This window comes from Neomonachus schauinslandi, chromosome 6 (genome assembly GCF_002201575.2).
Source record: "Neomonachus schauinslandi chromosome 6, ASM220157v2, whole genome shotgun sequence".
Classification (NCBI taxonomy): Eukaryota; Metazoa; Chordata; class Mammalia; order Carnivora; family Phocidae; genus Neomonachus; species Neomonachus schauinslandi.
In genome coordinates, this window is record NC_058408.1 from 72,136,536 (window position 1) to 72,163,115 (window position 26,580).

The following is a 26,580-nucleotide window of genomic DNA, read 5'->3' on the forward strand; positions in this document are numbered from 1 at the left end:
AAGCACAGAGCCCAATGTGGGGCTCGATCTCACAACCCTGAGATCATGACCTGAGCCGAAATCAAGAGTCAGGCACTCAACCAGCTGAGCCACCCAGGCAGTGCTTAAATTGTTTTTATGATCACATTGAAGTGTCATATCTTGTATCAGAATCATAATAGTGTTCTGCACCTTTCCTTTTGTTAGTTTTTTACTGAGGCTGACCTCTGAGGTATACTTTGCACAACCACACACTTTCCACTTGTGAGAGAATTCAATAACAATGTGTTGTCAAGGAAATGTTCAGACTTTCATAAGCATTTCCTTTCAAATAAAAGTCCAAGACATTCTTGTTTGAATCCCAAGGCAGGCGTGTCTCAGTGCCTGGCTCTTGGAAAGGTGTAAACTAGTAAGATTGTTGATGCTAACAGATAAATTAATTGGTTGAAAATGTGAGTAAATAGATTTTAATAATCTAAATCGGTTAGGAAAAAGTGAGTATAATTGCTAACCAAAAAAAGAAAATGGAAGTATAAATTGAGCCTTCCAGCAAAATTCTCCAAAGCAAACCCTCTTCCTCAGGTCTGCTTGCAAGTTGCATTCAGAAGTGGGAATGATGGGGCACCTGGGTGGCTCAGTCGCTTAAGCAACTGCCTTCGGCTCGGGTCGTGATCTCGGGGTCCTGGGATCGAGCCCCGCATCGGGCTCCCTGCTCCGCAGGAAGCCTCCTTCTCCCTCTCCCATTCCCCCTGCTTGTGTTCCCTCTCTCTCTGTCAAATAAATAAATAAAATCTTTAAAAAAAAAAAAAAAGAAGTGGGAATGAGGGGTGCGTGAAGCCTGGGCAGCATGGGCGTGCCTGGTTTCAGAGTCAGCCTCCTACTGATGCAAATAAGCAGCTTGTGCTTATCTGGGAGAGGCAGGCTTGAGGAACAGCAACCTGTGTCGCCTGAAGGCTTGACTGAAGAGGAACGTGGGGTCCAGGAGAGGGACAGAGCCCACTGAGTGAGAAGGACAGGAACATGATGGAAGCCCGGGAGAAATGGAAGTCCTTGAAGGCTTTGGTGAGAGAAGTGACCCAATCCGGCTATTCTTTCATGAAAGCCTGGCTCCCATTATGGGCGTGGGCTCCTGGCCAGGGTGGATACTGACAGAGAAGTTAAAATGATCAGGGGACAGATGGTGGTAGTGGGATCAGGGTGGTAACCAGGGAGGAGGTGAGAAGTAGTTAGATCCTGCTTATATTTTATATTTTATTTTACTTTTAAATGTGATATATGTCCTATTTTTTTCCACAAGTGATTTTTTAAAAAGATTTTATTTAGTTATTCGACACATTGAGAGAGAGAGAGAGAGAGCCCAAGCAGGGGGAACTTTAGAGGGAGAGGAAGAAGCAGACTCCCCGTTGAGCAGGGAGCCCGATGCGGGGCTCAATCCCAGGATTATGGGATCGTGACCTGAGCTGAAGGCAGACGCTTCACTGACTGAGCCACCCAGGCGCCCCATATTTTAAAGTTTATAGTCAATAAAGTGTGCTCGTGGATTAACCGTGAGGTGTGCAGAGGCAGGAGTGGAGGTGGCCTGAGCAGGTGGAAGAATGGGCTGCCATGAATCGTAAACAACCATGGAGTGGGTTTGTGAGGGTGAGAACACCCCTCGGCAGAGCTCACATTAGAAAAGTTCATCTATCCCCACGCAGAGGTGTGAGGTGGGCATAGACACTGGGATAGGCAGGAGAGGTCAGTTGGGAGTCAACGGCGTTACTGACATTTCTCAGGCAATGACATGCAGACAGCATCCACCGGGACCTGGGTGGGAGGAGAAGGAGACAGCCCAGCCCTCCCTCCCGGGCCTCTCCCACTGTCAGGTGTGATGGAGAAAGGGACAGATCAGCAAAAGAGAATGAGGAGAAGCTGGCAGGAGACCAAGATAAAGTGTTGCTGGAAAGGCTAGTAGTGAACGGTGCTTGAAATGCTGAAGATAGTTCGCAGGGATAAGGCCTGAGACTAAATCCTGCTTTCATCAGTGTTGGCGACCTGATGGTTTTGACAAGGACAGCTGTGTGAGGCCAGGGTGGAGCCTGACCGGGGCGGGCTTGGGGACGCCTGTGAGGAGGGACACCCACAGCGGTGAACACATGGGTGTGACAAGTGCATCTTACAGGTGCACGACAAAGATCTCCTGACTGCCTAGGAGAAAATGATCTCTTTCTTCTTTCCTAGAATTCATTTATATGTCTTGATCATCTCCCCCACTTTCCCTTTCTCCCCTAAATCCTTCTATCTACTTCAAAGGGTTCATATTAGAGATGGTGGGATTTGTGAAATTGCTTGCCACCCACCAGCAAGAAAAGTTATTCTGCGTTCTCAGTCCTCGGGTGCAGCGAGCGAAGAGATTATCAACACTTCCTTGTTTTAATATTGAAAATGGAGTAGTTTGTTTCTTTCAGTGTTTTACCCTCCAAAGTAACTAAATAGCGTATTTTTCTTATACTTCCGCTTTCTTGGCTTTTAGTTTCATTACTGAAAATGGGACTCATGCCCAGAAATTCTCCAAACAAAACCTGACTTTTAAATACAATGTTTAACTTGTAACTACAGACTCTGTAGATATAAATAAAGTTATCTTTATGGGATGAAGTGATTTTTTAAAAACCCCACCTTGTTTCACTTGACCTGTTTTTTTGTGCTTTACATCTCATTCACCACTCATTACAGGGGAACAGAATAAGTCAGATTTTTGAGAATTCCTATTTATATTGTTTAGAAGAAGAGAGGATCGGATGACAGGTTTGATGCATGGTCTCACTGCAGAGTATAATAGTATTAATTTGTGTTAAGTGCCATATTTTACCTCTAATTAATCTGGAGTATCTATGTTATTAATATTCTTTCCTGCCACTAATTTATTCTATCCATCTTATATTTGTATATTCATTTGCATTCTCTGAATTGGAGAAACATGGGGTGAATTTCCCTGTGTAGTCTCTCATAAATCTAGACACCTGAGTTTGGGTGCTTGTCTGTCTGTTACTTACATGTGATGTGGCCTTGAACTTAAAACTCATCCTTCTGCTTCTTCATCAACACAAAAGAATATGTTTTTGCATTTAGAGAGGGGTATACAAAATAGGGTAGGGATTAAGAACGTGGACCTTGAAGACAGATACCTGGTTAGCACCCCTGAAACACCGAAATCGGATGAGGTATGTAATAGCAATCCAAACATATCAACCCTATTAACAACAAACTAATGCAAGAGTTAAAACAGAATTTCACATGTTACATTTAAAGATATGCAGAATTAGATTGTTCCCATAGATCTAATTTGAGTTTTATTTCCTTTTCATTGGACTACTTTGTTTTCATCATGCAGATAATACATGTTTTTCCTAGCTTCACAGCTGGCAGTAAAAATTAACAACCTATGAGCTGAATGTAAAACATAAGCTTCTTTCACTGTGATAAAATTTGGCTTTTTGTTTTCCTCTCTCCATCCATAAATTGTGTGTTGGTGTGTGTTTATTGGGACCAGGGGCGGGGGGCAGGTAGAGAACAAATGATAGATTTTGTGACTTTTCATGATATCACTAGTATGTCCATATGGATAGGACATAATGGCTTTTGGGATAATTAGCTACAAAAGAAAGGGAGAGAGAAAAGGTCCTGTTCAGAATGATTTGTGTGTACGAACTACTCCTGCTTTAATCAGATCACAGCTGCTGGGTCGGAACCCCATACAGACCAATTGGTTTCATCCAGTATAAAAGCAATGTTTTCTGGTCATAGACTGTACCTCTCACCCCGATCAGCTGTGTTCAGGGAGCCCGCTGGGTGTCGCAGAGGGGACTCCTAGAAGAGCATCCATGGCTCAGCACAAATTAATCACAACCACTGGATGCAGAAGGAGCCACCCATGGTGTCAGCAGCACATATGGCTACATGTGAAAAGAATACATCATTCCAGAAAAGGCTACACATTATTTCAGGATTGTTGTCCTCAGTGCGAAGCGGAGCTCATGAACATTTTACTCTATGGACCACTCTGGCGGTCTGTTCCCAAAGAAAATTCAAAAGCATAAAATAAATGACATAACATTATAGAGGGAACCTAATGCATTGAATTAGAGTTATTCAAAATATTTTAAAAAAACAAAAATAGGTAGTTTTATCAATGCTTTAAATAACATAATGTTACAGTGAGTTTATTAATTACCATAATTTCAAATTAGTAATTAGCATAAATGATACTTCAAAATATCTTCAATATTAATAATAATATGAAGGGAAAAATATTGTGATTTTTCTTGGTTCAGAGTTACCAGTACAGCCAAACATCACTATGATTTGTTAATTACCCTCTTAGTTGATGAAAATGCTAAATTACAATTGGAGGAAAGTGCACAATTATCTTCTAGAAGGCCCAGGTTCTTGCCTCTGGATTGAAATATCAGAGGTATCTATCTGAACTACTTATAAATTTTCATGGCCAAAATGTTATTATTTCATCCAGGAAAGCACTCCAGGATTTAATATAAAATATTTAACTTTCACTTGGAGTTAATTTCAAAATACAACTATTGCAATAATGGGGAAAACTTATCAATAAAAATTGACAGCAGAGACTTTGAATCTATTTTAATAGATGTACATTCTATTGAGTTGTGTCCAGGTTTCTCCTAACATTTGGAGGAAATTTTCTAGAAGTCAGTTTTGATGAAATCTTCCCTTAGATAAAACTTTTGGATTGCTATAGAGTAAGACACATTTTCTTAATAAAACAGAAAGTCAAGGGTTGGTGTTTCCCCAAGTCCCAACATGACCATGTGGTCATGGAAAGAAAATTTGTTGGAAATGTAAATTGTCATCAATTTTTTAAACTGAAGAGCAGAAAAAAACAGGAAAACAAACATATTGCTAGGACATGAATATTAATTTTACTTGAATAACATATGCAATTAAATAACATTTGAAATTCTACAGCTATTAAAAGTATTTCATTGAAATCATCTCTGTCCCTTATAATATGCTTTGAGGACTTTCCATGGGCAGAAATATAGCCTTAATCTATTAATTTTATATGGAAATATGAATTATTTGGGGATTTGATCATTCATGTGGAGCAAGAAGACACAGAAGAGAATAAAGTAAATATAATACATTATGAATCTTTTTTTCATGTACTTACATATTTTATCAACAGTTTAGCAAATACCTTTGTTTCTTGGTTTTCTAACTGTATGAAAGCACAGTTATCTCTTCTAACAACATTCAATGACAAATACAGTAACTCACTGCAGTGATTATTAATATATATATTTTTTAATATACACTGAGTTTTAGGGCAGGAGACCAAAAAGGTGATGAAGCCTCTCTGGACTTTCTCTTCCTCATTTAAGCTTTCTAAGGGCCCCGAGCCCCTCAACGGTAAAGCATTTCTTCTTTCTGTAATGACATGAGTTCAAAAGAGAATCCTCACAAATAGTACGAAAAGTGATCCGATAACATATAACTTTTTAACCTTTTTAAAAATTCTTTTCTAGGCTGAACAGGACAATGGCCATCCTCTTCCTGCCTTCGCCAGTCTCCATATTGAAATCCTGGATGAAAACAATCAGAGTCCATATTTCACGATGCCCAGTTACCAGGGCTATATCCTGGAATCCGCCCCAGTGGGAGCAACCATCTCCGACAGTCTGAATTTGACCTCCCCTCTGAGGATTGTGGCTCTGGACAAGGATATAGAAGATGTAAGCTCAATATAAATGTTGTCCTTGTTTCGTTAACACGTCTTGTTACATTTATGTCAACAGGAACTTTTACAAAGACCTAGCAACAGGAGGTATAGAATAGAGAACAGAGTCCTTGTGAATAAGAGTCTTATAAATGAGAATCTTAGTGTTGTAATTTCATTTCACAGCAAGAATACTATAAAAAAAGAGCATGTTTGAATTCAGCGACCTTTTTTTTTTTTTTTTTCAGTTTACAGATACTGGGTATAGGGAAGAAAACGAATGTTTCATTTATAGTTTGCTGACCCCCCAGGACAATCTCTTTTATTAATAGTGGGTTAAAAACTGTTTATACAGTTGCTGATAGGGAACACTCATGACATTACACAAGGAGTCTACGAAAACATGAAGGCAGCTCTGGAGTATGATTTGGGGGATGTTCCAGATGCTATGTTATTTGGGGGCAGCTGACCTGCTGGTGGCTGTGCTGATGCTCAGACCCTCCACTCCACAAATTGTTGCCTGTGGTGGTGGTGATGCGGACACCCACTCACACAATGGAAAATGGTCCAGGCTGGGCGGGTCAGCCTACCTGACCTTCTCAGTCCCTCTTTGGCTATGAAGAGTGGACAGAAAATCTATACCAGGCCAGCCAGAGCCCTTCCAGGAAAGGAAAAATGAAGAATTATAGCCGGAAGGCTTTGGCATCATGTATTAAAGAAGTGGGAAGGACCTTGGCGACAGCTGAGTTTGCTGGCAACATGGCGGAAGCCTGTCACCAGCAAGAGAGAAGGGGCAGAAAAGAGACCTGTTGGGGTCCTGTTGTTTAGGTTATAAGATCCCCAAGCCTTTGCTGAACTCTAAAAGATTTTCCTTCAATTCCATGACCTACCACATAATTCTCCACGTATCTTTTTGTTTTTTAAACATACGTTGAGTTGGATTTGTCTCTTGCAATGTGGGAAGTCCTGACTAGCAGTCTCTGGTGGTGCTGTCGGGTTAGACTTCCCATGAGGATGGAGATGTTCTGCAGCTGGGCTGTCCGCTCCCGGAGCCACGAGCCCTGTGTGGCCATGCAGCGTTGGACAGGACACTAGCCTGAGAACCGAATGCTAATGTTTTGGTTAATTAATTTAAGTGTAAGTCATCCCCTGTCACTAATTGGACAGCACAGCAGTGAGGTGTCCCCCAAATCTCCTTCTATGGAGCTTTGTCATCCATCTAGTAAATAAAGAGGGAATTTTCCAAGTTTTTTTTTTTTTTTTCTCTTTCCGGAAAAAGCATGTGACACTCCACAGAGGATGTGACAACTCTGTGTGCACGTTCCTCTTTCCAGATGTCGTTATGCCTCCCGGTGCTTTCTCTTCTCTCATCCACCGTTCCTGTCTTTCTTAGCCTCTGCTCTTCCATCTCATCACGTTTTACACAGTAGCTATCATTGAGTTCTTGGTGCCTGCCAGACAATATAGGAATTGCTTTATCTTGCATTAATTTCCTTAAATCTCACAGCAAACATAGTAGATGCAATTTCCCATATTGCAAAAGGGGAGGTGGAAGCTATTTTAAATGCCTGATGTGATCACAGAGTTCGTAAATGGTGGAGATGGTCCTTGAGCCAAGGTCTATGGGAAACAAAGTCCCTGATTTTAAGCATCAAACTAGAAAGCCGCTATCTATTTGCTACGGTCTGGCTCTAACCTGACTATGATAACAGCTGATGAATGCTACAGACTTTTTTCCAGATAAGTGCATATACCTGCACAATTTCCCGTCCCAGCTTAGGGGGTTAAGGATCCCCTGAATGTCTTCATTTAGTGAATCCTCACTAGAAAATTTAGAGCCACCTTAATACGTTTTATATAGGCTAAGCTACTATAGTTTGTAGGCCTGGTGATGTCCCATAAATTTTGGTGTGGATTTTCTTTCATTTTTAAATTGGAATGTGTGATCATACTTTAAGCAGTGACTAGTGAATTTGGAAAATTATAATGGTTTATGTCATACCTTCATGAACACAGTGGTGAGCAGAAGCTAAATCCTGAAGAAAAAGAGCAGTTATAGTTTCTCCATAATTGCAAAATGTACATGTTTGTACTCACTTGATATATTTATTATTATTATTATTATTATTTTGCTTGATGTATTTATATTACCGAATGTTTGCATACTAAGCCCTACACTTACTTGTGTACATTCCTATTTTTCTGGATTGTTATTCACTTAAAAGAATCTAAGATTTCATTCTAAGAGACTTTGTAAGGATGGTGGGACTTACAGAGTGTCACTGAGGTGGGTGGGGAGAGCTCCTGGGACTAAACACTATTAGCATTGGACTCTTTGAGCTGACAATTCCAGTTAGCTTATTAGATGCTCTGAGTGTTTCCAGGGGTGGGGCAGCCGGCTGTGGTTCTTGGGAGTTAGACACCCGCCCTTTGACTGTTGGTCCTACCATGTGATGGTTGTATGACACTGAGGGGCTTGCATTCACCAGTTGCCCCTTTTGCTCAATCACCTATGATCCAAAAAGTTATATGGGAGCAGCGATTGCCGCCTTGGCCTGCTCCTTCACTTGGGGCTGGTGGGGAGGGCAGGGAGAGGACAGTTCCCATAGATGACCCCATGCACATGGAGAGTGGTGCCAAATGTCACTAATTGAATACTGTGTTCTGACCATTTGTTTCTTATGTAGTCCCACCCTCTTCCTGAAATTAACTACAATGAGTGCTGTGAGGTGCCTTGAAAGTGAACAAGTATCTCTAATCTCCTAGTTATAAATGTTTCTAAAATATTGTATACAGCTCCTATATATCTATAATGTAAATAAGTCCACAGAATATTAACCATAGTTTAATCCACCTTCCTCTACTATGTGAAATGTTCCCCTAAGACCCACCTTTCAGGAGCAGATACAGCACCTCTTTGTGACACTCAATCTTGAAACCTGGGAGTCGTTGATTTCGGTTTGCTCCTGACAACTGAAGCTCTTCACATCCTTCCTGTTTAGTCTTCTGAATATTTCAGCAATTCTCTTTTCTTCTCCCATCTTGACAACCATCACCCTCCTTGTTCATCTCTCATTAGAATTGCCTCCTGATGTCCCTGCCTTCATAATTTTTTCTGACTCAGGCCTCTCTCTCACCCAGCCCCTAACAGTGATCTCTTCAAGAGCTCACAGGGGACTGTATCACAAGCCTGCCTAACATGCTGGTGTGACTTCACATCTCCCGCACAAGAGAATGGCTAGTGTCGCTAGATGCCTGAACATTCCTACCGTCTCATTATCTGAAACTCCCCGCCTCACCTGTTACCTTTAGCATCTACTTGTAGTCTCCTGCACATGCCAACCTGCTTCTCGTCTCATTTCCATTGTTTGTGATGTTTTGTACATTTTGAAATCTTCCATCCTTCATTACCCAAGCCAGCATGGGCAACTTAAGCTCAGTGTTTAGAATTCTGCTCAGGCTTGGCCTCATTCACACATCTTGCCCAGACTCCGCTTCCTCCCAGATGAGCTGCATGACTCTCCTCCATGCATTTCTCTACTGCACTATTCACGTCATTGTAGGTGCCTTGCTCCCTCTTTGAACTTAAATGGAGGATAGGGCTTACATCTCAATCACTTCTGTATCCTGAAGATCTAACACAGTTCCCAGAACTTAATATGTACTAGTAATTGTTTTTTTTTTTTTTAAGGGGTGATTTCGGGGTTTTTTTAATCTTTTATTGTCGTGTTAATCACCATACATTACATTATTAGTTTTTGATGTAGTGTTCCATGATTCATTGTTTGTGTATAACACCCAGTGCTCCATGCAGAATGTGCCCTCGTTAATACCCATCGCCAGGCTAACCCATCCTCCCACCCCCCTCCCCTCTAGAACCCTCAGTTTGTTTTTCAGAGTCCATCCTCTCATGGTTTGTCTCCCCCTCCAATTTCCCCCCTTCATTCTTCCCCTCCTGCTATCTTCTTCTTTTTTTTTTAAACATATATTGTATTATTTGTTTCAGAGGTACAGATCTGTGATTCAACAGTCTTGCACAATTCACAGTGCTCACCATAGCACATACCCTCCCCAATGCCTATCACCCAGCTACCCCATCCCTCCCACCCCCCACAACTCTAGCAACCCTCAGTTTGTTTCCTGCGATTAAGAATTCCTCATATCAGTGAGGTCATATGATACATGTCTTTCTCTGATTGACTTATAAGCTCAGCATAACACCCTCTAGGACCATCCACGTCCTTGCAAATGGCAAGATCTCATTCCTTTTAATGGCTGCATCTTCTTTATCCATTCATCTGTCGATGGACATCTTGGCTCTTTCCACAGTTTGGCTATTGTGGACATTGCTGCTATAAACATCAGGGTGCACGTACCCCTTTGGATCCCTACATTCGTTTGGTAGCTCTAATTTCAACTTTTTGAGGAACCTCCACACTGTTTTCCAGAGTGGCTGTACCAGCTTGCATTCCCACCAACATTGTAGGAGGGTTCCCCTTTCTCCGCATCCTTACCAACATATGTCGTTTCCAGACTTGTTCATTTTAGCCATTCTGACTGGTGTGAGGTGATATCTCATTGAAGTTTTGATTTGGATTTCCCTGATGCCAAGCAATGTTGAGGACTTTTTCATGTGTCTGTTGGCCATTTGGATGTCTTCTTTGGAAAAATGTCTGTTCATCTCTTCTGCCTATTTCTTGATTGGATCATTTGTTCTTTCGGTGTTGAGTTTAAGAAGTTCTTTATAGATTTTGGATACTAGAATTATCTGATCTGTCATTTGCAAATACCTTCTCGCATTCTGTCAGTTGTCTTTTGGTTTTGTCGACTGTTTCTTTTGCTGTGCAAAAATTTTTATCTTGATGAAGTCCCAATAGTTCATTTTTGCCCTTGCTTCCCTTGCCTTTGGCGATGTTTCTAGGAAGAAGTTGCTGCGGCTGAGGTCGAACAGGTTGTTGCCTGTGTTCTCCTTTAGGATTTTGATGGACTCCTGTCTCACATTTAGGTCTTTCAACCATTTGGAGTCTATTTTTGTGTGTGGTGTAAGGAAATGGTCCACTTTTATTCTTCTGCATGTGGCTGTCCAATTTTCCCAACACCATTTGTTGAAGAGACTGTCTTTATTCCACTGGACATTCTTTCCATCTTAGTCAAAGATTAGTTGACCATAGAGTTGAGGGTCCATTTCTGGGCTCTCTATTCTGTTCCATTGATCTATGCGCCTGTTTTTATGCCAGTACCATACTGTCCTGATGATGACAGCTTTGTAATAGAGCTGGAAGTCCGGAATTGTGATGCCGCCGGCTTTGCTTTTCTTTTTCAAACTTCCTCTGGCTATGCGGGGTCTTCTCTGGTTCCATACACATTTTAGGATTATTTGTTCCATTTCTTTGAAAAAAGTGGATGGTATTTTGATGGGGATTGTGTTGAATGTGTAGATTGCTCTAGGTAGCACTGACATCTTCACAATATTTGTTCTTCCAATCCATGAGCATGGAACGTTTTTCCATTTCTTTGTGTCTTCCTCAACTTCTTTCATGAGTATTTAATAGTTTTCTGAGTACAGATCCTTTGCCTCTTTGGTTAGATTTATTCCTAGGTATCTTATGGTTTTGGGTGCAATTGTAAATGGGATCGACTCCTTAGTTTCTCTTTCTTCTGACTTGTTGTTGATGTATAGGAATGCCACTGATTTCTGTCCATTGATTTTATATCCTGCCACTTCACTGAATTCCTGTATGAGTTCTAGCAGTTTTGGGGTGGAGTCTTTTGGGTTTTCCACATAAAGTATCATATCATCTGCAAAGAGTGAGAGTTTGACTTCTTCTTTGTTAATTTGGATGCCTTTGATTTCTTTTTGTTGTCTGATTGCTGTGGCTAGGACTTCTAATACTATATTGAATAGCAGTGGTGATAGTGGACATCCCTGCCACGTTCCTGACCTTAGGGAGAAAGCTCTCAGTTCTTCCCCATTGAGAATGATATTCGCTGTAGGTTTTTCATAGATGGCATTTATGGTATTGAGGTATGTACCTTCTATGCCTATAATCTGAAGAGTTTTGATCAAGAAGGGATGCTGTACTTTGTTAAATGCTTTTTCTGCATCTATTGAGAGGATCATATGATTCTTGTTCTTTCTTTTGTTAATGTATTGTATCACGTTGATTGATTTGCGGATGTTGAACCAACCTTACAGCCCAGGGATAAATCCCACTTGGTCATGGTGAATAACACTTTCAGTGTACTGTTGGAGCCTATTAGCTAGTATTTTTGTGAGAATTTTTGCATCCATGTTCATCAGGGATATTGGTCTGTTATTCTCCTTTTTAATGGGGTCTTTGTTTTGGGGATCAAGGTAATGATGGCCTCATAAAACAAGTTTGGAAGTTTTCCTTCCATTTCTATTTTTTGGAACAGTTTCAGAAGAATAGGTATTAATTCTTCTTTATATGTTTGGTAGAATTCCCCTGGGAAGCCATCTGGCCCTGGGCTTTTGTTTTTTGGGAGATTTTTGATGACTGCTTCAATTTCCTTAGTGGTTATAGGTCTGTTCAGGTTTTCTATTTCTTCCTGCTTCAGGTTTGGTAGTTGATACATCCCTAGGAATGCATCCATTTCTTCCAGGTTATCTAATTTGCTGGCATAGAGTTGCTCATAATATGTTCTTATAATTGTTTGTATTTCTTTGGTGTTGATTGTGATCTCCTCTTTCATTCATGATTTTGTTGATTTGGGTCCTTTCTCTTTTCTTTTTGATAAGTCTGGCCAGGGGTTTATCAATCTTGTTAATTCTTTTAAAGAACCAGCTCCTAGTTTCGTTGATCTGTTCTACTGTTCTTTTGGTTTCTATTTCACTGATTTCTGCTCTGATCTTTATTATTTCTCTTCTCCTGCTGGCTTTAGGCTTTATTTGCTGTTCTTTCTCCAGCTCCTTTAGGTGGAGGGTTAGGTTGTGTACTTGAGACCTTTCTTGTTTCTTGAGAAAGTCTTGTATTGCTATATACTTTCCTCTCAGGACTGCCTTTGCTGTATCACAAAGATATTGAACAGTTGTGTTTTCATTTTCATTGGTTTCCATGTATTTTTTTAATTCTTCTTTAATTTCCTATTTGACCCATTCATTCTTTAGTAGGATGCTCTTTAGCTTCCATGTATTTGAGTTCTTTCCGACTTTCCTCTTGTGATTGAGTTCTAGTTTCAAAGCATTGTGGTCTGAAAATTGGCAGGGAATGATCCCAATTTTTTGTACCGGCTAAGACCTGACTTGTGACCTAGGATGTGATCTATTCTGGAGAATGTTCCATGGGCACTAGTGAAGAATGTGTATTCTGTTGCTTTGGGATGAAATGTTCTGAATATTTCTGTGAAGTCCATTTGGCCCAGTGTGTCATTTAAGATCTTTATTTCCTTGTTGACCTTTTGCTTAGATGCTCTGTCCATTTCAGTGAGGGGGGCGTTAAAGCCCCCCCACTATTATTGTATTGTTGTCCACATGTTTCTTTGCTTTTGTTATTAACTGTCTTATCTAATTGGCTGCTCCCATGTTAGGGGCATAGATATTTATAATTGTTAGATCTTCTTGTTGGATAGACCCTTTAAGTAGGATGTAGTGTCCTTCCTCATCTCTTATTACAGTCTTTGGTTTAAAATCTAATTTGTCTGATGTAAGGATTGCCACCCCAGCTTTCTCTTGATGTCCACTAGCATGGTAAATGGATTTCCCCCCCTTCACTTTCAATCTGGGGGTGTCTTTGGGTCTAAAATGAGTCTCTTGCAGTAGCTTATCGATGGGTCTTGTTTTTTAATCCAATCTGATAGCCTGTGTCTTTTGGAAGGCAGCTATGCTCACCACTATACCACCATCACAGCCTGTGTCTTTTGATTGGGGCATTTAGCCCATTTATATTTCATTACTATTGAAAGATATGAATTTAGTGCCATTGTATTGCCTGTAAGGTGACTGTTACTGTATATTGTCTGTGTTCCTTCCTGGTCTATGTTGCTTTTAGGCCGTCTCTTTGCTTAGAAGACCCCTTTCAAGATTTCTTGTAGGGCTGGTTTCATGTTTGCAAATTCCTTTAGTTTTTGTTTGTCCTGGAAGCTTTTTATCTCTCCTTCTATTTTCAATGACAGCCTAGCTGGATATAATATTCTTGGCTGCATATTTTTCTCATTTAGTGCTCTGAATATATCCTGCCAGTCCTTTCTGGCCTGCCAGGTCTCTGTGGATAGGTCTGTTGCCAATCTAATGTTTCTACCATTGTAAGTTACATATCCCTTCTCCTGAACTGCTTTCAGGTTTTTTTCTTTGTCTCTGAGACTCGTAAGTTTTACTATTAGATGTCGGGGTGTTGACCTATTTTTATTGATTTTGAGAGGGGTTCTCTGTGCTTCCTGGATATTGATGCCTATTTCCTTCCCCAAATTAGGGATGTTCTCTGCTATAATTTGCTCCATTATACCTTCTGCCCCTCTCTCTCTTTCTTCTTCTTCTGGGATCCCAATTATTCTAATGTTGTTTCATCTTATGGTATTACTTATCTCTCGAATTCTGCCCTCGTGATCCAGTAGTTGTTTATCTCTCTTTTCCTCAGCTTCTTTATTTTCCATCATTTGGTCTTCTATATCACTGATTCTCTCTTCTGCCTCATTTATCCTAGCAGTCAGTGCCCCCATATTTGATTGCACCTCATTAATAGCCTTTTTGATTTCAACTTGGTTAGATTTTAGTTCTTTTATTTCTCCAGAAAGGGTTTCTCTAATAACTTCCATGCTTTTCTCAAGCCCAGCTAGTATCTTTAAAATCATCATTCTGAACTCTAGTTCTGACGTCGTACTAATATCTGTATTGAGTAGGTCCCTGGCAGTCGGTACTGCCTCTTGTTCTTTTTGTTGAGGTGATTTTTTCTGTCTTGTCATTTTGTTCCAGGTAGTGGTTGCTTATCTATTCAGAGCATTGTTGCTTTTCTTTTCTTCGATCTCCTGTTGAGTTAGTAGGTGTTCAGAATGGTTTGATCCCTATCCAGTTGAATTCCTGAGACCAGACGAAATCCAGGTCTCCTATTCCTTCGCCATCTTGCTCTGCCCCTCTCTAGTAATTGTTTAATGAGCTCATGCATTTGGGCATGAGTAAAGGAATGAGGATATCTAACATATGCATCAGAAATTCTAGTGATATTTATCTGTGTCACAGTACGGCCCATTCCGTGGTTGAACAAATAATTCCTAGAAATCTCTTCATCATATTGAGTTGAAACTAACCTTCTTGCAACTCATCCAGTATTCCTTATAGCTTCCATTTGCAGCACACAGAATAAATTCATAGAATAACCATTAATATGTTTCAGGATGTATTGATGTCCTTCTGAATCGTGTCTTTTTCCAGGCCAACGACTGTTTATTTTTAAAAAGTAAAGTATGTTCATTGCTAGGTTATTTAAAGATCTGTGTTAACAAAAGAAACTTCAAGGCCCTTTTAATTCACAGGCATTCACAGGCAAGAATTTTACTACCTGGTAAATTCTTGCTGTTTTTGAATGTCAGAATTAGTGAAGTTAATCAGCATAGGGATAATAGGATTTAAGAATAAAGACAGAGACATGTCACCACATACAGATTTTACTAACAGAAAAGAAGGTTCAGTATCTGGCATGAAAATAAGTCATCATGGTAGGAGTCAATTTCTTGAGTTGCTTCAAGAATAGTTTTGCCACAGGGCATATGACAAGAAGAGAACAAACTTGGGTTATTTGTCCAAAAATTAAGTTGTTTTTCTTCCTTCAACTCAGTGGAAAGTAAGACAAAAACACAGTAGCAGGGATTGGTGAGTTGTGGTGTTATTAACAGTGTGGATTTCGAGTCAGAAAGAATCTTAAGGGTCACAGTGAAACTGAAAAACTGTAAAAAAAGTATTTGTGTCAGTGTTTCTTTTCTATAGTTATATAAATATCAACATATAATGGGACACCTGGGTGGCTCAGTCATTAAGTGTCTGCTTTCAGCTGAGGTCATGATCCCGGGGTCCTGGGATCAAGCCCCACATCGGGCTCCCTGCTCAGCGGGAAGCCTGCTTCTCCCTCTCCCACTCCCCCTGCTTGTGTTCCCTCTCTCACTGTCTCTCTCTCTGTGTCAAATAAATAAATAAAATCTTTTAAAAAATGTATCAACAGGGAGCCTGGGTGGCTCAGTTGGTTGAGCGACTGCCTTCAGCTCAGGTCATGATCCTGGAGTCCCTGGATCCAGTCCCGCATCGGGCTCCCTGCTCGGCAGGGAGTCTGCTTCTCCCTCTCCCGCTCCCCCCTCTTGTGCTCTCTCTCTCTCTCTCTAATAAATAAATAAAATCTTTAAGAAAAATGTATCAACATATAGATACAAATATTATATATAGAAAAATATGAATTGCATTTATGTGTTTTTTCAAGTATTCTTAGCTCATAATTTCAAAATAGCCCAGAAGATGGGTAAATCAAGACATGCCCAAGATTTTCAAGAGGATGTCAGAAACCACCAGGTTTTCAGAAGCCAAACAACTGAAAGTTGATTATTGATCCTGGTTCCAAAAAAATACATAACAGGAATTAGTAATCTACAGAGGTTACCCACTTGGCTTATAGGCAGTGAGTCACTTATAATTCCAGCTGGGTTCATGTCCCTGCATAAAGTGCTACTGTTTCAAGATAAAGACATCCTTGAATCTAATACAATACACTCTTAAAGGTATCCTGTGCTTATATGCCTCATACATATTCTTATCCTGTTCTATGTAAGGTCAGAATTTGAAGACATAAATGCACCTTGAAAAAAGTTATTAGTTTAAATGGACCAGAAAATGTTGTTGCTGTTGTTTGTTTGTTTCTTACTAGTGTATACTTGTATGCTGTATATATGTTTGTAGTCATTTATGCTTACATTGTTTTTTTCTTAATGTTAAATTTGTAAATAGGTCCCACCTGGTGGAATTCCTGTAGGTACTGGGTGTTTATTTTGTGTTTGCTCTTTTGTGAATTGCTGTGGTTCATTTCCAGCTCTCTTTCTTTTCTACTAAAATAAGTAGACAGTTACTTCATTATCACTTATAAAGACATCTACAACTACTTTAAATATATATATGCCTGTAGATGTAATTTAAATCTATGTTCCTCATATTATTGGTTAGAGTAGAATGAATTGTGTGGAATCCAAACTGCATATAAACTTTAACAAAGATTATTCAATTGTTAAATGTTTTTGCAGTCATGACAAATGTTCATAATCCATCACCGTATTCCTCCTAAAAGATTCTGAGTGTGGAATTGAACCTTTTTGAACAAGGTTGTCTGAAGACAACCACTGCTGACCAATTCAAATTGGCAGATGAGATTAAATTTTTTGTCATTTCTTGTTACACTTTATAATTTATGTATGCACGTAAGTATGCATATGTATACATATGCACATAAACACACACATTTCTGTGTTATATGTGTATATATATGAGGATACATATAAGCTTGTGTGTGTGTATGAGACAATATTTTGATTCCTGTTGGAAACCCAAAATTGGCTTTAAATCCAATTACTTGTTATATTTGAATGTCTGTCTTCTATATGATGCAATTTCTAATTTTACATTCACGTGTTTCTTTATCTTTGCATTTGCATATGTGTTTACTTTTGCCTTCTTTTTTTTTCTGTGCTGTGAGTGAATATCAGAGTTTATTATACCCTCTCAGAAAATAATACACAAATCAATAAAATGATATACTTATGGTATATACTGAATATATACTTTAGATAAAATAATATTACCATTTGTCAGAGGGGAAAAGAACATTTATTAGTCAGCCTTTTGTGTACATATTAATTAGTTAAAAAACTAATATGTATTTTAAACAAATTTATAGACACAAGGACTACATGAAATCTATTGTCCCTGTCAGAATAATAAACCAGAGCATTATCTGTCTATTTATACTCATAATCCACACCTGAAACTAGTATTATCCTTAAAAATAAATCCGAGTATTAAGCTTTGAGTAATAACTGGCTGAATATTTCCAAATCTGTATTCTTAAATTCTTGTCCTCAAAGAAATATCCAGATAATCACCAATGGTATCTATGTATCCAATATGTAGATTTTAAAAAGTTACTACGTGAAATGTTCATAAAATTCACAAGTTAAAATTTAATCAGAGATTAACTGAGCTGGACAGATTAGAATGAACTGTAAGATGCCATGGACAATCATAGCTTTCTGTGTTATGTTATCTTTTTACAAAAAAATAATCTGCATGTCTGAGAAGTGTTATTTTAGGCTTTAGTTATTACAACAGGACTTGAAGTGAAGACAATTAAGTTATCAAAAGGTCTTTAATGTTTCTGGTTATAAAATATGAGAGTCTGTTTATGAAGTCCTGGTGTGTATATCATCTTCAAATGGGAAGCATTGGACAGTGAAAATCTTGCGGCTTCCATAAACTGGGAAAAGGGACAGCGTTGTTTGTAACACAAGCATATTGTGCAGTCTCACATATGCACAAGCTGGCTCACAACCCAGCATCCACTGTAGTCTTGCACCCCATCACAATACCTGGCATTAAAAAAAAAAAAAAAAAACATGCCTACAACATGTGGTGAGAATACAAATGAATATATCTAACAAACTTACTAACAGAGGGTGTGGTTGAAAAGAAGAAAAGAAATTGAGAGAGAATATCAGTTATAAGCAAGTAAAGAATGACTGAAGGACTTGAATAAAGGGAAGGAAGTAAATATTTGCTATGTCAAGTCCCATACCAGAGCTTGTTCAGCTTGCTCAGCTTGGATTACTGGCTGTTGCAGGTCTGAGTGAAGGAAGCTGTTCTTTGGCACCATTGTGGGTAAACTCAGAGAATAGGAAAAAATATATAAATTTAACAGCCTAGTGATCTTACCTTGGTTGGTAAAATCAAGGATAAACACTAAAAAATGACAGGCACTCATACTTACTTAGTTTTTGTTGTTGTTGTTAATTGAAACTGCATTCTAACTTTTCTGCTCATTTAAAAGTAACCATTGGATTTTATTGCAGTTGACCTTAAAGTACGCAATAAGAAGCAACCTCAAAATATGGTTCAAGATATGTTGAGTTTACATGCAGTTTATAGTCTACTTTTTAAAATAAACAATTTAACTTTTTATTAACTAACATACTTGATTATCTAAACACCCTCCCTGCTAGCCATGCTGAGCAATGGGGGTCACAACACTGACATGGAGCCTGAGGTTCCTGTTTGAGAGTATCTGTGACCTGTACCCATGAAATAAATAATACGTTATATGTTAATAAAACAAATTAAAAAATAAAAATAAAAATAATTTAAAAATTTAAAAAAAAAGGATTGCTGAATCACTATATTGTACACCTGAAATATAATACTGCATGTTAACTATACTGGAATTAAAATAAAAAATTAAAAAAGAAAAAGTATGAATGGAAAGCCTCTGACTTTCACAGCTCTTAACAACTTTATTTCATAATAAAGAGACCATTGGAAATGATTATCTATAGTATTATTTTTTTCTTGTTCCAGGATCAATAAATGTAGCATACTGGACTTATATCACAATAATGGACGTAGAAGCTACAATAGTATAGCTAAATGCTATGTCCTAATGAGATACTACAAATAGAGAACTTGTGTTAGGTTCAAATGAAACCATTCATTTCAGAGTTATTTGAAATATACACATATTGAATCTTTAAAAAGGTATAGAGATTACAGTATCTGTGGATCAAATAAGGTGTACCTTTTAATATAGTAGGAAACATTTCAACTTTCTCACTTTCACATAGAAATTTTTAAAAGGTGAGTTCTAGTGGTGCCTGGGTGGCTCAGTAGGTTAAGCGTCTGCCTTCGGCTCAGGTCGTGATCCCAGGGTCCTGGGATCGAGCCCTGCATCGGGCTCCCTGCTCGGCGGGAAGTCTGCTTCTCCCTTTCCCACTCCTCCTGCTTGTGTTCCCTCTCTCGCTGTCTCTCTCTCTCTGTCAAATAAATAAATAAAATCTTTAAAAAAAAAGTTGAGTTCTAATTTTTTAATCAAATGAACATGTCTTTAACAATTCCAAACTCTATACTCTGCCCTCAGCCCCTGATTTCAGACTTTGGGAAGTAATCTATGATATTAAGTTACACATCACACTATGCTATGCATAATGTGTATTTTTCATTTGAGTCTAGTTGACACGTGCTGTGACATGAGTTTCAGGTGGGCGCCATAGCAATGCGACTTCTCTGTACGCCAAGCTCAGCACCCACATGGCTCCCATCTGTCACCACATGATGCTCTTACAGGACCAGGGACGCTATTCCCTGTGCTGTGCCTTTCATCCCCGTGACTTACTCATTCCATAACTGGAAGCCTGTATCCCCCACTCCCCTTAGTGCATAATATTTTTATAGTTGTCAAAACCTACAGAAACACCTCACCTCCCTGTGTCATGTCTGTTTCTGTTGTTTGCGTAAATCCTTGTCTGTGGTCCTGTCTCTCACTAATCTTTTCCCTGCCCCACCTGCCTTCTTACTCCACCACCAGACGTCAGTCCATGCCTCCCCACTTACATCCTTGTTCTTTCTCCAACATTCAGAGATTAATCTTATCTTTCAGGAGGGCAGTAAAACTGTGAAGGGTTGCCAATGCATAATTATCTCTGTTTTGAACTTTTGCAATCCCTTCTTTATGTATATGTCATCTTTCTGGACTCTTATCAGACACAATGCAGCCAATTCATATACCTTCAATGTAATCATCTGAAATTTTTAAATTAAAATAAACATTATGTTTCCCTTTGGAGAGCCTTTGTAGCATTAAAATAAGAAAAAGCAAGCATGATATTTATAGGTAGTGAATTATACATAATCAATTTTATTTCTATTTTGCATTAAATGTGAGAACAGAATAATAATAGGCATATGTACAGTTTATTACTACAAATGAAGTAGTTGTACAATCCTACAGCTAAAATTTTGGCCTCCAATTTTCTTTTCTTGCATTTATTTCTTATTTCTCAAGCCCAACGAAGTTCTGGAGAATATTGATATTGAGTAACCAAAAAGAATATATTCAATTGGATTGTTATCTATGCTATTCTTTTCCTTTTACTCACATTAATTGTACTTGTACTCATTCTGCTATGGTGTTTTCCACAAAAGGGGTCATTGTCTTTGCATAATCCAGCTCAGTGATGAGTGAATGTCTAGTGAAACCTACCTTGTCTTTGGAAAGTCTTACTACAGTCATGCATAGTTTTGTGATAGATTTGCAAAATGAATCTCCAGTTAATGAACTAATAGCTGCATTATGTATTCACCATTTTAAATAATGGCATTCTTTTTTTCAAAGATGAAAGACCCAGAGCTTCACCTTTTCCTGAATGATTACACCTCAGTCTTCACTGTTACACAAACTGGCATTACTCGCTACCTCACCTTACTTCAGCCAGTGGACAGGGAAGAACAGCAGACTTACACTTTTTCGGTAAAAAGATTTTGTATACACATTTGTGTGTGTGTGTGTGTGTGTGTGTGTAACAGAAAGAGATATCTGTTTAAAACCGAAGAAGTCAATGATTTAGGAGGAAAAAATACAATATTTTCAAGGAATTTAGAATTGAGAATATCAATAATAAAATTGTTCACGTGTATTTCTCCTTTTTCTGTTTTATAAGTTTGTGCAGCTGTGTTAACATTCTTTCCAACAGAGGAAAAATAATGTTCAAGATGGAAACAGGAAAACAGGGGTCTCATTTTTCACTGTACACTCATAATTGACTTAAATTTGAGATGTTATCAGCAGAATCCACAAGTAAAGAATTATTTCCTAACCCATAGTTTATTTTAACTTATTTTATGGGTTGGTTTTTTTTGTTACTATATTTTAAATTTTGCCATAAGTTTAGGCCAGGGGTTCTCCACTGGGATGATCCCTGCGCCCCCCCCAAGCCCATCCCCTGGACACATTTGGCAACATCTGCAGACACATTGGCCATCACTACTGTGAGGGATGCTATTCACATCAGGGAGGGATACAACAAGAATGCTGCTAAGCAGCTTATAACACATAGGAGAGCGCCCCCCCCACACACACACACTCTGAAACAAAGAATTATCTGATGGAGAGATCCTAGTATAGTTTAATCAAGAAAAAAGAAAAAAGGTAAGGGGAGGTTATTAAACTGTAATTGCAAATAGTTATCATAAAATAGAAATATACATACATATATATATATATATATATATATATGACTAGTGCAGTTGAGAAGTGAATACAGATGAAAAGAAAGCTGTATTATCCAAATTTCTGAGCTAGATTTTATTCGGATATAAGTGGAAAATGAGCTGATAGAAAAGTAGAGATTGTGGGACTTATATAGGATTTCCTTCTGGAGAACCGAATGCAGCAGAGCCAGAGATTCCAGGAAACCTGACAGTTAGAACTTAGATACAAAGTGGATTTCGGACGTCATTCAGAACAAAGATGGCAGTGTTATAATGCTGATTTTGTTTGCCAGGCCTTCCTAAAATGTTAATGGTGTAATTAAGGTATCACTATTAACTAATGGCAATAAGTCCTTTAAAAATTGTCATTTTGTGAATTATCAGAAAAAGACATCACATCTCCAGGGCACCTACTTTCTTGTGTGATCTAAGTATGTTGTCTATAAAAGCATCTATGGCATTGTATACAAAATATGGAAAAGTGAAGAATAACTTCCTATTTTTTTAAAAAAATTAAGTAGTAGTTAACTCCTAAGAATCAGCAATGTTACTGGCTCACTCCAAGCCTCTAAGACATTTTACATGTCTGCTTATTTAAAATGTGCTTGGAATTGAAATATATTAAAAATAAAACAGAAATCTCTGTAATTGCTTCTTAGCACATTAAAATACTTTGCTTATATGTACTATTGCAGGTTTATTTCCTTTTATCAACAAAACATTTTGGCACCCATTTAAAACTGAAATTATATATAAGAAACATCTTAAATCATGAGAGTGAATTCTGTACTGCTTACGTTTGCATGACTTTTCTGTTACATGTATTTTTCTATCCCCAAAGATAACGGCATTCGATGGTGTGCAAGAGAGTGAGCCAGTTATTGTCAATATTCGGGTGATGGATGCAAATGATAACACTCCAACCTTCCCTGAAATATCCTACAATGTCTATCTGTATACAGACATGAGCCCCGGCGACAGTGTCATTCAGGTAACTCCCCGTATGGTATGAGGATTTACACAAAGCAGTTACTTCCATGGGCATTATGCAATGCCTAGGTTAAGAAACTGCTGAAGAAATGAAAATGAACTTCAGACTCATGATATGACATAACTTTAGCTTAAAAAGCTTTAGATTTATGTTTACTTTTTTTTTAATTTTTTTTTTTAAGATTTTATTTATTTGCGAGAGAGAGAATGAGAGACAGAGAGCATGAGAGGGAGGAGGGTCAGAGGGAGAAGCAGACTCCCTGCTGAGCAGGGAGCCTGACGTGGGACTCGATCCCGGGACTCCGGGATCATGACCTGAGCCGAAGGCAGTCGCTTAACCAACTGAGCCACCCTGGCGCCCCAAGATTTATGTTTACTTTTTAAATAAAAAGGTATCTGTATGCACTTTATTTTTTAAAGATTTTATTTATTTATTTGGGGGCGGGGAGAGTACAGAGTGAGGGGCAGAGGGAGGAGCAGACTCCCCCCTGAGCAGGCAGCCCAGCGTGGGACTCGTTCCCAGGACCCTGGGATCACGACCTGAGCTGACGGCAGACACTTAACTGACTGAGCCACCCAGGTGCCCCATTTATATTCACTCTAAAGTGGAATTAACTAGTTATTAAATGTAAACATAGCTATTTGACCAGTTTATAATTGATTTTTAAAAATTTAATGCTATGAATATATTTAAATAGTTAATATAATAATATACTTAAAACACTTAAGTTTCAGGTATTAGACATATAGTTGAAAACTTCAAATTATTTTGAACTTCTGCAAATATGGGTTAAATTTCCCTTGACGATAAAGACAGAAGACTGCCTTAATAAACTGGTGGATAAAACTGTTAGTGGATACCTGGACATAAAACGGAATCATTACTTGGGCACCTGGGTGGCTCAGTTGATTGAGCAACTGCCTTCGGCTCAGGTCATGATCCTGGAGTCCCGGGATCGAGTCCCGCGTCGGGCTCCCTGCTCAGCAGGGAGTCTGCTTCTCCCTCTGACCAACCCCCCTCATGTGCTCTCTCTCTCTCTCTCATTCTCTCTCTCAAATAAATAAATAAAATCTCTAAAAAAAAACGGAATCATTACAACAGAGAAAATTAGAATTACATAGTAAACGGTGTCTTTGAAAACACAGATATTGGGCAAAATCCTTCTCATTGATTTGTCTTATTTTTATTATTAACTGTGTACTTACTGCATTTAAATTAATTACAAGTTATCTCAAAATATGGGTTGTTTTTTTTTTTTTGTATTTTGAGTATGAGTCATAGATAAGTCATAATATTCATCCTTGAGGGTTTTTAGAAATCTGGAGAATTGAATCTAGTACTTTCCAAACTAGCTGTACTGCAGAATTTTCCAGGGAGTCTTAGAAATACAGACAACCAAGATTTCACATCCGCTTTCCTGACCTGAGCGTTACTTAGAATTATTGAGTCTGACTCTCAGATTTAGAGGATAATCTACATCAGTGATCTTTCCATAGCTGGGCAACTGAAACTCGTGGGGTTCGTTTTTCTAATATCAGTAAAGTATGTATTGCTTGTAGAGCTTCAGATCCAGGAAAGCCATGATTCTATATACTTTTTGGAGTATTTGAATAGCTCCCAATTATTACTAAATTACATATTACATAGCAATTAATTTATATCATTAGATAAGGTCATAAAAAATTTTGGAAAGGCTGGAAATTCACCTGTACGTGCTTGCATGTGTGAATACCCTTGGCTATACTTGGTATCGGGGGGGAAAGCCAGATACATTTCATTCCTGTCTTGCTTGTGAATGTCTCCTATTGATGAAAGCCGCCCTTTCAACCATTTGTCTTGAGAACAGAACTCTGATTAGTTTATTTCTGCATCCATAACATCTATACCCACAGTGCCTAGCCTACAGTAGATGCTCAGTATAGTAGATGCTTAATAAATGTTTTCTCAGGGGTGACAGAGGGAGACTTACAGACAAGTGGATATGAATGAATGGGAAGGTATAAATGCACTGGTCTTTATTTCTAGTCAATTGGCAGACCTGGAGAGTGACATTTATCTTTACCGAGGCACTTACTACAAACGCAGCAAAATTACAGTTTATACAGATCAAGGAATGACAATCGTTGTCATGTTCTTATTTAATTAGACCTGATTCTCATCTCTATAATAACATAATTGAAAATAAGAGCAAGTTTATATATATATATATATATATATATACACACACACACACACACACACATATATATATATATACACACACATATATATATATTAAAAAAAACCAGCAGGGAACTGGAAAGTGTAACTAAGAAAACCATAGCAATTATGTGGTGGAACCGTATCTCAAAAAATGTTTGCCTGAGGGGATCAAAAGCTTATTTCTGGCATTTGCAGGCTGCAAAAGTTCATTTCCCTTATGTACTTCTTTATAAAATAGATCTTTTCTTGCTTTTAAAGATTCATATTTTATATATCTCCCAGAACCACGCAGATTATGAAGATAGAATATTGTTTGCGTCTATGTGGCTCTATTTTTAAAATTATTTAAGCACCAAGAAATGAAACCTTATAATTAGTATTTTAAATGTTATTCCCACTATGTGGTAACAGAATGGTATGACTCTAAAACATCCTCCAGGGGCCTAGAAATAAAAGGAAATAGATTTCCTCTTGAGAGAAAGGTTTGTAAATAAAGCAAACTGATTAGAACTGTGGCCTGCACCTGCCTTGTAAGAGTCGCAGAATAGGTTCTGTGCTGCGTGCACCCCAGCCCCTCACCAGCCTGCCTTTCCCCGCTGACCCCAAGATCAACTAGTTTACATTTGGTTAGTATTCTTATGTCAGAAACAGTGAGAATATTAGAAGCCAAGGGGACAGTGAGCACTCTTCATCAGAGAGCACCTTAGATAACAGATCTTAAGTATATTTTATTTTTATTTTATTTATTTATTTGTCAGAGAGAGAAAGAGAAAGAGCACAAGCAGGGGAAGGGGCAGAGGGAGAAGCAGATTCCCTGCTGAGCAAGGAGCCCAATGTGGGACTCAATCCCAGGACCCTGAGATCATGACCTGGGCCAAAGGCAGACACTTAACTGGCTGAGCCACCCAGGCATCCCTAGATTTTAAGTATATTTTAATCAGATCGTTTTTAATCTATCATCTTCAATGTGGCCATGAGACTTTCTTGGCCTGATGTAAGTGCATACTCGACTATTTGAGTCTACCCCCTTCTTGTTAGGGGGAGCCTTAAGCAGTGCATAGGTTGGTCATAAAGATGCGAGGAACCAGATCCTTATTAGCAATTCTGTTATAAATTGGTCCTCTGACTTTATATCTCCTATGCCTGAATGTTATAAATAGGAACAGAGTGGTTTGTGAGCCACATCTGGAAGAGCACTACCCCAAAACAGCATCTGCGTCCTTTATAACTGGAAATGAAGTATAATCAGATTATTAGCATATCTTGTGTTTAGGGGGAAATTACTGGTGTGAGTGAGAATGATTTTTTGCAAGAAAGACCGTCTTGTAGGCCATCGATGAAATCCTACACGGTGACACTCATGGATGTCATGCTCTGTTGTCCTAGGTCTCGTTTCACACATGGCTGGTTTTCTCGAAAAACCAATTGCCTGGTATTGAA

General features: G+C 38.6%; 1 protein-coding gene across 17 annotated transcripts in view; it reads left to right on the forward strand.

Moving 5' to 3' along the window:
• PCDH15 (protocadherin related 15) overlaps positions 1 to 26,580 on the forward strand; it is an 813,949-nt gene that overhangs the window by 454,239 nt on the left and 333,130 nt on the right. For 15 of the 17 annotated variants that reach the window (XM_021696071.1, XM_021696072.1, XM_044916450.1 and 12 more), the window contains 3 exons: positions 5,520 to 5,726; positions 21,073 to 21,207; positions 22,789 to 22,938. In XM_021696071.1, coding sequence (XP_021551746.1) covers positions 5,520 to 5,726; positions 21,073 to 21,207; positions 22,789 to 22,938 — 492 coding nt within the window. Of the gene's footprint in view, positions 1 to 5,519; positions 5,727 to 16,652; positions 16,674 to 21,072; positions 21,208 to 22,788; positions 22,939 to 26,580 lie in introns of all 17 variants that reach the window. The other 2 variants (XM_021696069.1, XM_044916449.1) reach the window with 1 other exon arrangement.